Below are 12,180 nucleotides of genomic sequence, written 5' to 3'. Positions count from 1 at the left end.
CAAATCCTGACTCTGTTGCTTATTACCTGTGTGACCTTAGGCAAGTTATTCAGTCTCTTTGGTCTTCAGGTCCTCCTTTGTAAATTGAGGAGCCTGTGCTAGATGTTTGGTCCTAAAGGTGGGATTCATCTTGCACTATGAAGATCCTTGCAATTATGACTCCTCATTGGAGAAAGTCCTCTTTTAATTTTGTTGTTCTATAGTCTCACTTCTCCTAAATTACTTGAGGTGAGGGGGAAAATTGGAGGATGAATAATTGGGCCCCATTTTTCTCAAGATAAATGATTATGCATCTGCTCCCTATTTTCTGCTGCATTTCCTTTCACTTACTTAATTCTGCATGTTTTTTTGTACAAAGTCCACACACTTTTCAGGTATAGTTCTTAAGTTTAGTTGCTAAGAATCAGATGCTTGTCCCATCTCTTTTCTTCTTCTCCTGAAATAACTAAGAAAACATGAGGCATGTTCCACATATTTCTCATTAGAACTTCAAGTTAATACTTTTGTGGTAAGGAAGTTGTACCTCTTTGGCTTTGAAAGGCATTTCACTTTTGCAATGGATTTTGCCATGGAGAGAATAAAAGAACCAATTTTCTCTAAAACTGTGTCCCATACGTCCCATGTTCATATGACAAATTAATGAGGAAAGGCAATTTTCCAAAAACACAATGGATTTATTTAAAGATAATTTCAACCAGTAAGCACTGGAACTTGTGAATGAGTCAAACATACTTGCTTGGACCATAACACTGTTGGGGTAACTTCAGATTGTACTAGATTTGTTCATATTATTAGCAAAACAGGTCCTTAGAAGCCAAAGGCTAAATAAGAAATAGATGATGATTTACCTCCTGCTTCATGAGGCTCTTGGTAAAATTTCACTTTTGATTTGCCTGGTTCATCATCAGAGGAAGATTTTTTTTTTCCCAAGCAAATCCAGAGTCAATTTAGGAACTAAACGTGCTAGGTGCTATTGGAGTTTTGAAATGGAAAGATATAAAACATTGGGTTGAGTTTAATAATATGAAATCTAACAAGGAGAAATATACTATCTTCTAGGTTCCAAAAACCTCATAAATTTAAGATGAGAGAGGTATGGTTAGATAGAAAGTTATCTGAAAAAAAAGATATTGGAGTTAAATAGAGTTTGTAAATAGTAGTGTGATATGACAGAGTAGTCTCGGGTTGCATTAAGAGATGTAGAACTTCCAGGAATAAAGAACTGATATTCTCACTATATTGTGTCCCAATCAGACCACATCTAGAGTATTGTGTTTCATTCTGAGTGACATAATTTGGGAAAGATATCGATAAACTGGAGGGTATCCCGAGAAAGACAGGATAGTGAAGCATCATGTGATATGAGGATTAATGGAAGGAATTGGGGTTATTTATCCAGGATGAAGAGCAGTCCCTGAAAGATCAATACTGGCTGTCTTCAAGTCTTTGAAGGGCTCTCATTTGGAAGAGGGATTGCACTGATATTGTTTGGCTCTAGGAGGTGGAAAGCAGAAGCAATTGGGTGGGATTTGCAAAGAGAGGAGCATACGTTTGAAGCCTGGAAAATCCCAATAATTAGAGCTATTTCAAAGGAGAATGGACCGGCACAGGAAAGAGTGGGGTTCTCCTACTGGAGGTCTTCAAGCTGAGGCTGGATGAAAACTTGTTCATATATATTGCAGTGAGAATTACTTTTTGGATATAGGTTGTACAGGGTGGTTATTGAGATTTCTTTCAAGTCTAAAATTCTGTGATTCTGTAAAAATAGATGTGATAGTGTCATGTACTTATGCGTTTCCTTTTCTTTTCCTTACAGGATGAATAAGAGATACTTACAGAAAGCAACAAAAGGAAAGCTGCTGATAATAATATTTATTCTAACCTTGTGGGGCAAACTAGCATCTGGTGTAAACCACCATAAAGGTAAGAAATTGGAACTCCTTTTTTCAGCACCTTATTGAAGTTGGCTCTGCTTTTAAAAAAAGTATAACTCTGTCTTGGGTAGTTTTTGTGATTTTCCTGGGTGCAAATTTCTCCTGAGACTGCTCTACAAATAAAGATTCAGAGAGAGTGATTTCTAAAGCGGGTGTGTTATGGAAGGAAATGGTTATTTAATGTTTCCCGGATTGGTGCCATATCAGTTTAGTATGCCGAGTCAATCCATAGGAAATTGCAACTCTGACAATTTCACTGCCATTTTCCTTTCTGGGATGGGGCAGTTGAAAAGTTAAGTTGACATGTAATAAAGATGTATCAAGGAGCATATGAGTGCTCTAGAGAAGTTCTTGACTGCAATAGACCTCATAAAGAAGCCATCTTTAATAACGTCTATTCTGCTATGGCATGCAAATGGTTTGCCTGTCAAAGCTAAGTTTTTGCACAGCCAGTTCTGAATGTCTTTGCTTCCTCAATAGAAAGAAGATGAACCTTAATTTTTGGTTTCTGAGGTGTCTGTTTCTACTTCCATTCAGACACTAGCCATAATATACTTAATATGCGGCTGATGGTTTTGCCTTCCTTAATCAAGCAGTGAGAATTTTTAATCTACAGATGTACATTAAACTTGAAAAGTTTTGATAGTCAGAAGGCTATCCTTTGCTTTTTCATTTCTGGCTAATAGGATTAATATGGAGAATTAGCATGGAACTATTTTTTACTTATTCTTTTCACTATCAAATACTCCTAATGTAAGAAATCAATTTCCTGTTTTTCTGAAATTTCTGTATAATTTACCATTACTCACAAGGGTTCTACTTTCCTAACTAGAAAAATTAATATCATTCCGCCTCTCCTCATGCCCTACCCCAGCAAATATACCTATCGTCACCCCAGAGAGTTTTCTATACCAATAATATCACAGGTTCAGTCTCTATCCCTAACCCTATTTTGCCACTTTTTGGCTTTTGGTGAAACCATTATATTAGCTTTACTTTTAAATTCCTTTTTTTTTAAGATAGAAAGGAAGAATTTTTAAAAAATCTTACTGCTTTTCAATTATCCATTTATTTTCTCTTCTCAATCCTCTCTAATTGAACAATAATAACAAACAGTAAAACCCTCATAGCATATGCATAGTTAAGTGAAGCAAATTCTCTTAGTAACCAAGTCTAAGCATGTATGTCTGAATCTGAATCTTGAGGCCACCACCTTTCTGTCAAGAGGTAGGTAGCTTGCTTCAACTTCCGTCCTGTGGAATCATGGTTTGTCATAGCATTGCTGAGGAATTTAGAATTTCTTGAATTCTGATGCCCTAAGCCGATAGTGTGAAATGAATTACTGTTGCATGGTACATTTCTTTTTTTTTTCTTTTAAAGCAATTGGGGTTAAGTAACTTGCTCAAGGTTACAGGGCCAGTTATTTCTGGGTGTGGTGCTAAGTATCTGAGCCCGGATTTGATCCCCAGGGCATCCTGACACTGGGGCCGGTTGAGCCACCTGGCTGCCCCTAAGCAATTGGGGTTAAGTAACTTGCTCAAGGTTACACGGCCAAGGTTACATGGCCAGGTGTTTCTGGGTGGGTGCTAAGTGTCTAAGCCCGGATTCTATCCCCAGGTCATCCTGACACTGGAGTCGGTGCTCTTACTCATTGAGCCACCTGGCCGCCCCTACATGGTACATTTCAATAGAGAGAGAGTGAACAAAAGCTCATGATGGAGGGATAGCCATTGGTCAAACATGTGTGCTTCTGCACTGTCGAATACAAATCAAATATCAAGGAAGTAGAAGCACTGCCATGGAAAGTAGCAGGCTATACTTCATTGAGGGTATTTGGGCAAAGGCTGGATGACTTCTTGTTGATGTTTTAATGAAGAATCCTTGTGAAGATATGGTTTGGGCTAAATATCTATGGAGGTCTCTTTCAACTGTAGAATTCTATGTTTCTATAAAATATAACCATGGATGATTTGGGGGTAAATTTAAGAAAAAAAAACCCACTTTTACTTGCCCAGGGACATCATTAGATTTGCTGATAATATCGTCCCAATTTTATGTCAACAGACTTCTGCTTGACCTCCAGAGTGGCTATCTTGTTAGAACACTGAGTCATGTTCTCCAAGGAGTCAATACAGCCCACTCACTGCAGAAGGTATTCTGCCTGACTTAAAAAAATTTGTCTGAAGGTTTTGAATGAAGTTAGTCATCTCACAAGGGAAAGTATTTACGTATTTTTGCCTCATACATTACCAGCAACTGGCTCTTAAAAAATAACTTTGGTGTAAATCACTTAAAACTTAAAAAAAAATTTCCTGGATAACTTTGCAATCTGTTGAGGCCTAGATCGTGAAATCATGGCATGCAGTGATATAGAAGAGAATAATCTCATGGGGAAGTCATTTAGAATTCATATGATAGGTTTGCTTTGTGATAATCCCCCTCCCAGGGTTTATAACCCTCACAAAAATTAAGAATTACCTCCTACCTTACATTTCCACACAATCTGTGGTGATTTGTTTTATCTCCTGTTATATACCCCATTGGATGTTAGTTAGTCTAAAGTTTAAATTTTATTTGACTTACATATGAATTATTTTTGTAAACAGAATGAACTGCTATTTTTTTTTGTCAGTTGGATTTGGGTTTTTTATAGTCATTTTTCCAGGTGCTGCAATGTATACTTCATTAATGCAGACAAAATTTAATATAAAAAATTTAGGTATACCATATTTTTACTTATCAAATGATAAATAATTTATTAAGTTAAAAACAGATGAGAAGTGACCTGTGGCGAATCCCAATTTCCTTACCTACAAAATGAGGCAGTTGGTTTAGATGTATGGTATAATGAAGTTTTTTCCAGGTATAAAGGCAATGATATATCTACCAAAAATAGTATAGCTCTTATGTATAACTTTGGTGCCAATTTAAGAGTTCTAGTTAGTGGAAAGGGATTTATGGACCACTATTAGTCTGGATTGTTGCCTTATGAGTACCCCTACTTCTAGATTTTTGGTGTCTGGTATTATAATCAGAGAAGAATTGCTTACACAGAATATATCATGGAGAGAGAATATGGTGCATATCTCTCCTGAGGCTAGGGTGAAGCAGCAGTTAGGGACCAAGTTAAAATATGAAGGAGCAAGGTATGTGAATTTTATACTCTGCTATCCATTATTATTCAGACAATGTAGGTCCATTGGGAAAGGGGTTGGCTGTCTAGCAGTCCCAAGTGTTCCTTGGAGGGACATTAAAACTAAAGAGTGACACGATGCTTGGAGAGATTGTGGAAGGAGGTAGTCACTAGGATGTTGGGGAGGGATTGCCTTGTTGATAACCCCAAGTTATGTTTCCTTTCAAGGGGAATCTAAGGGTGTCACTGAATATGGAGAAACATAGGACCTTTGTGGAAAAGTCAGACTTGGCAAAGATGAGGGAGAATTACATTGTTTATTTATGGGTCATTGATTCCCTTCATATGTTTTTGCATTTGTTTATGGGCTTCTGCAAGTCTTTTGCATCTTCAAAGTAATCAGAGTGGTAGAATAATTGGAGTGGCTGTCCAGAACCAGTTAATGTATTTGTTACTTTGAATGTATTATAGAGCTGGGGATCCTATTACTTACATTTTTGGAAACATAGACATTATATAGATATTATATTCTGAGATTTCTCAGAGCAAGCCCAAGGGGAAAGTTGTTACTAACTGGAAGATTCCACTTTTCATTCTCACAATATAGAGGGCAACATTTTATCAACTATAAGAAGTCCTTTTTACTTCAACTTCCCCCACCAAAGTGCTCAAGTCTATGTCTAGATATTGGAAATCAGCTTTGAAACATGCCAGTTCAGAGTTCCTAGTTTCCCATCAAATCCTTTCCTAAGCTCTAATCAAATAATATCTTAGGAGGATAAATATTATAAATAGTGAATTGATGAGAACTTATTTTCCCCTTTATTCAAAGATATTTGACAAGGAAACCAGAAAACTAATTTTAATTGGCTAAAGACCAGTGGAAGTTGTCTGCATCAAAATAAAAGGAATGGATTAAACCCAATGGACTCCTAGATTTATGAGCAATTTTACCAGGAGAAACAATTCTCAGAGGAAGATACTCTAAACTGGACTGGTGGTCTCGGCATTGGTTGAGGCAGTCTGAACTGGATTTTTTTCAGTGAATGTTCCTGTCAAAATATAAGGTCAGATGAAACTGGAGAATTCTCTAAAGCAGGAAATCATCTAATCGATGACTGTGACATTTAACACCTGTTGTTACAGCCTAAATATGACTTCTTTTGTAGGGGAACAATGAAGCTTCTTCCCGGGGAACAATGAAGCTTCTTCCCATGCTTAAAACTCAGTTGCCTATGAATTGTTTTTCTCGAAAATCCTTTCCCCTTTGTGATAAGTTGATGGATAGAATTCAAGCTCTCTCTCTCTCTCTCTCTCTCTCTCTCTCTCTCTCTCTCTCTCTCTTTCTCTCTCTCTCTCTCTCTCTCTCCAAAACATTCTAAATGATTCTCTTAAAGTTTATAATTATGCTGTGGGCCATTAGAGTTAATCAGGTAACATAAAGTAATCGACTTAATTTCTTATCTCTAGGAAGTCTAATTCGATTCTGGGCACTAAAAGGTTGGGGAAAACTATAAAGTAACCCCATTGTCTATTATGTGTTTTCATTTATATACCATCTTTAGTGTTATGTGACTCTGAGTTATTGAGAAAATATTCCACCACTGTAGGGGCTGGTTCTTTAAAGATGTTTGGCTTCAAGATAGGCATTTCCAAGGAATATAGCTTGTCTCCCTGTCTCTGAAGGCAATGAACTGATAATCAAATATACCTTTTATTTTAGAAACCCAAACTTTTGAGGCCTTAATTCTGTTAGATATTCAATAATGAAGAAATAGTAATTCATAATGATGTGAATAGGGGAAATGCCTTTTATCAAATTCATTTTTCTTTGATCTTTCTCATGCCTACCTTTTAATTAATGATCATATACAATACCCTAGATTGTTTATTATGGAGCCAGTATGGAATTGGGGATAGAGAACTGGGGTTGGAGCCCAAAAGACATGGGTTAAGGTTCCATCTTTGATACATATTGGCAGTGTGACCCTGGGAAAGTCATTTTATATCTCAGTTTTATGCCATTTTCTAAGACTCTAAATTAGAGACTCTGAGTCTATATTAAAGACTGAGTCTCTAAGACTAAGAGAAAGGGCTGATTGATAGAGGGAGTTTCCTAAACCAATTAAATCATAGCTCCAGCCTCTATCCCTGTTATTTAGCATTATTATTATCCATAGTACTACTACTATAAATGATGATGATGATGATGTAATGAGTCTAGCCTTTTATTTTTGACCCAATAATATTTGTTATTGGATTTTAAAAAGTCACTTAACCTTTTAGTTGCTCTGTTTTTCCCTGATAAAACCTATCAGTGTCAGACTGAGACGTGACTATTGTATCCTCTAAAATTTGATTTTTTTTCATTTTGTGGAAATTTTTTCATTTTACAGATAAATTTTACAGATAATTATTTTACAGATAATAAATTTACAGATAAAATTTTTCATTTTATCTGTAACATTAATGCTTTTGGGACGGTTCTGTATAATAAGAAGCCATTTGAAATTCATTAAGCATAGTTGTAAAATTCCTATAAAAGTTATTAAAATAAAGTTATTAAAATAAACAAGGTACATGTTTCATATTAAATGACTGAACAAATTGGATGCTTTATTGATGATTTTTCTGATGATGAACAATATTCAAAGAAGTAGTTAAGTTTAAAGGTTAGCTGCACCTGTTATTTGTAATGGTGACCAACTATGAGAGACTACTTCTAACTAGTGATTAAGATATTTGGCTGAAATTGAGCTTATTGTTATAGTAATCATTTTCATTGATCATGTATTTATAAATAGTATGGTGTTTGGGCTTTGTTTTTGAATGACAGCTCTTGGAGAAGAAAATCAATTTACTAGTCACACTAGGAACAATCTTCTCTTATGAAGGTATTGTAATGATTCACTAGAGAATGGTAGGCTCTCAATTTCCCAGTTCAGATTTGAAATGCCTTTGTATGTGCATATATGTATTTGTGGGTATGTGAGCAACATGATAGAGCTAGGAGAGAAAGCTCTGACAGGAAAGGAAAGACAATCTTACTATGACACATTTGTTAGCAATCATTAGTCGTCATCATCATATAGTAAGTCTGTTTCTCCTCATCCTCTTCTTTGAAGGCACATAGAATCTTTGAATTTGGGAAGCAGATGGGACCTTAAAGATGATCATAGTCTTAGCATTCTAAGAGACCATAGAAACTCATCTATTCCAACCCTCTCATTTGACAAATGAGGAAAATGAGATCCAGAGAGGTCAGTGAGTAAATCAGTCACTCAACAGTATTGAATATTTATTATATGCCAGGCAGTGTGCTAAACACTGGAGATTCAAAGAAAGGTAAAACACAATCCATGCCCTCAAGGAGCTCCCAGTCTAATGGAGAAGTGATTTGCATAGACTTTCACTATAGGAACTAGAACCTGGATTAGAAGATTGGCTTCCAGGATAAATATGCAGCAAATCAGATGTATAGAATTGCCCCATTCTGCTCTGAGTTTTAAAAACTTGCAACAAGGTTGAAAAGGAAAACTAAACAAGATATAAATACAAAATAAAGGCAAAATTGAAACCATAACTTCGAATTTTTGTATCTAGGAGAAGCAAAACAAAGAATGCCTTCAATTCAGTTGAGGTAGAGTTATGACAGGGGCCACTGAGCTGGGACATCTATAATTTATTACATAATGCTTGGTTTTGGGCTACTTTCACCCTCATAACATACAGATGTGTGTATATACATATATTTCATGTAAACATATGTATATACACTTATATGTACATATCTATATTTTATTAAGTAAATAGATCTAGACATGCCTCTATCTATCTATCTATCTATCTATCTATCTATCTATCTATCTATCTATCTATCTATCTATGTTTAGAAAGATATCTATTTATAGATAGGCATGTGTGCTATTTAGACTTAGAACTGCAAATGTCATCCTAACTTTATGAATGTAAAGTAATTCACATTTCTTGCTAGAAAATGTATGCCTGCATATGCAAGTTAATAAATTGCTTACTGGTCAATCTTATAAATGTTAGATACTCCAATATAGTAAGTATGAAAGATTAATTAGCAATAAATGATTAACAATAATATATTATTAAGATTAACTGTTAATTGAACCTATAGAACACTTTAGAATCTAGAATCTTGCTCAGGAGAGGCGAGTTAAATCAGAAATTTAGACTGTGAGCAAACAGAATACACCTTTCTTCTTTGTTTTGCCCTGAGGCCTGTTTTAAGCTCATAGCAACCTGTGGGAGTAATAAGTCCCTAAGCTTTGTGAAAGTTTCTCAGAGTCCAGTTAAGGCCATGAGAATAAGCCCTTATTTCTATGAGATCAGACCCAGTAAGCTTGCCAAATTGCTATAGGATAAGTTAAACTTACTCCTTCTTTACCCTCTCAGCCAATTTCAATACTCCAAGGTCCCAAAACGTGTCATATATTTTTTACCTCTTCCCCTATGTCACATTATTTCCTGCACAATATCCTCTGAGTCTTAACTCCCTCCTCTCCAGAGCTCAGTTATATTCATATATATACACACATATGTGTATGTATATATATAAAATATGTGTGTATACATATACACATGTATGTGACATACTGTTTTCCTCAACTCTATTGTTATTCTTCTCTTGATTCAGAGAAGATACTATAAGACGCTCTACAATTTATATATATATATAATTTATATATATAATATATGATATATATATATATATATGACACTCTACAATTTTTAATACCTTGCTGATTACATTCTGGAACTTCTGGGACTGAATCCACTGAGGTGGGGAAAGCAGTCTCCTCCTTTATCTGTAAATCTGGGACAGGATCATAACAAACAATATTTTTCTTCTTTACCAATCTGCCTTTGTGAGCAAAAAAAAAAAATAGTGACCACACACAGACACACACACACACACAGACACACACATTAGGGATGGGACTTTTTCCAAATATAAAAGGGGAAGCTAGGAATCCATATTTGTTTGTTGTGAGCCACCACAAATTGATTCATATAGACTTAAAGATTTTAAGCTTCCCCTTTTCCTGTCCTCCTGAGGCTGCAGGCTGTGATAAAGAATACCCTTCAATAAATCTCATCTGGACCTGTTTACTCTTTTTCTTTCCTGAATGTGAACATTAATTTATAACAAAATCATTTATAGAGATATTTGCCACCAAATGTAGGGATTAAAATGGGTAGGAAAACATAATTTCTTTTTTAAAGAATTAATTGATTTACTTTTAGTTTACAACATTCAGTTCCAAATTTTGGCAGCTTACAATCCGATATAGGAGAGAACATCATTTCTTCTCATTCTAAGAAAAATAATTTGGCAGATAGAAAAAGGCAGCAATTTGATGGTAAACTCTATAACACTTTATAGCCTTTTGCTGGGTTGAGCAGAAATGTGTGGGAAGGCAATGGGGGCATTTACCTGGAGTATGGTCTGAATGAGTGGGAGGGCAGGCACCGTCTTTGGTTGTTTCCTATATTAATGAATTATTCTTGCTGTTGAGCTTAGATGTAGCTCTTTAATAACTAATGGAGGACTCTTTGTGTCCTATCAGTGCCCTCCAAATTTTGGTGACTAGGGACTGAATCCCAGTCTCTGCATCTTAATTTTGTCTCTGGGCTTAGGTAATACAGACTCCGGTCTTTTTTTTCTTCTTTTTGTTTTTTAGTTGCTATATTGACCAGGCAAGTTTATCCTTTTCAGCATAATTGTATATGCATGTCTGACTCTGTGATTGTTTTGTCTGATGTCAGATAGATAACTCATGTAGTCAGGCCCATTGTATATTCAGTTGTGAAATGAATATGCAATTCTTGAGGCAAGAGAACATAGGAGAATGTCATAATCCAATGTTGGTTACATGTGTGCATTGCTGCCATTAGGTCAATATATGTGCGATTCATTTTATGGAATTTGTTTTAGTGAAAAAAAGTTTGTTATTGTTGTTGTTATTATTATTTCTAGTAATAATAGTATTGGAATGGGAATCAGAGAACTCAGATTCAAATTTGGAGAGCAGTGTGACTTTGGCGTAATATATAACCTTGCTGGGACTCAGTTTCTCCATCTGTAAAATGAAATGGTTGGATTAAGTGATGTCCAGGATCCTTTCCAGCTCTGATCTATGATCCTAATTAAACTTTTAGAGAAAGACAAATATTTTATTTGAAGGAACGTGATGTTGCTTTTTTTTTTTTTTTTGCTAAGGCCAAGAATCCTTTTGCAATAATAAAAGCCAACATTTATACAGCACTTAGTATAGGCACTGTGCCAAGCACAATTATTATCTCATTCGATTATCACAACTCCAGGAGGTAGGTGCTATTATTATCTCCATTTTACAGTTGAGGAAATGAAGGCAAACAGAGGTTAAGTGACCTGTCCAGGGTCACACAGCTTTTAAGGATTTGTGGTTGAATTTGAACTCAGGTCTTCCTGACTCCACTCCCAGTGCTCTACCCACTGAGCAACCTAGCCATTCCCAGTTTAACTATTTTGCCAATGGTTTTTAGATTTTACATTTACTTAAATCAACTTGCAAATGTCAATGACAATTTTTTGTGAGTGTAATAGTTGTGGATGCAGGTGATCCCTATCTTTCCTCACCCTGCTTGTAAACAGGCAGCCACAACTTCCATGCAGCTGAGGCCAGTGAAGCGTAAGCTCTACCCTTCTGGGAATGAACTTTGGCTACAGTATTTGTAGAAAAATCCCCTCAGGCTGTATCCCAAAGAGATCATACAAGTGGGAAGAGGACTTCTCTATGTGCAAAAATATTTATAGCAGCTCTTTTTGTGGTGGCAAAGAATTGGAAATCAAGGGGATGCCCATCCGTTGGGGAATGGCTAAACAGGTTGTGGTATATGCATGTTATGGAATACTATTGTGCTATAAGAAATGAGGAGCAGACAGACTTCATAATAACTGGAGAGACTTATACAAACTGATGCTGAATGAAGAGAGCAGAACCAGGAGAACATTGTACACAATTACAGACACAAGTCTGACTTTGATAGACTGGGGTCCCCTCAGCAATGCAAAGTTATAAGACAACTCCAAAGGACTCA

The 12,180-nt window shown here is 35.9% G+C and overlaps 1 protein-coding gene across 1 annotated transcript in view; it reads left to right on the top strand.

Moving 5' to 3' along the window:
• The window catches only part of TAFA2 (TAFA chemokine like family member 2), a 531,793-nt gene that overhangs the window by 433,665 nt on the left and 85,948 nt on the right, over window positions 1-12,180 (top strand). The window contains exon 4 of the mRNA XM_069081388.1: window positions 1,817-1,923. Coding sequence (XP_068937489.1) covers window positions 1,817-1,923 — 107 coding nt within the window. The remainder of the gene's footprint in view (window positions 1-1,816; window positions 1,924-12,180) is intronic.

The sequence above is a fragment of the Petaurus breviceps genome, unplaced genomic scaffold, assembly GCF_028583685.1.
Source record: "Petaurus breviceps papuanus isolate PSGF00001 unplaced genomic scaffold, PetGlider_PUasm1.0 154, whole genome shotgun sequence".
Lineage (NCBI taxonomy): Eukaryota > Metazoa > Chordata > Mammalia > Diprotodontia > Petauridae > Petaurus > Petaurus breviceps.
Note: the sequence above shows the minus strand (reverse complement) of the source record. Positions and strands in the feature narration are given on the sequence as shown.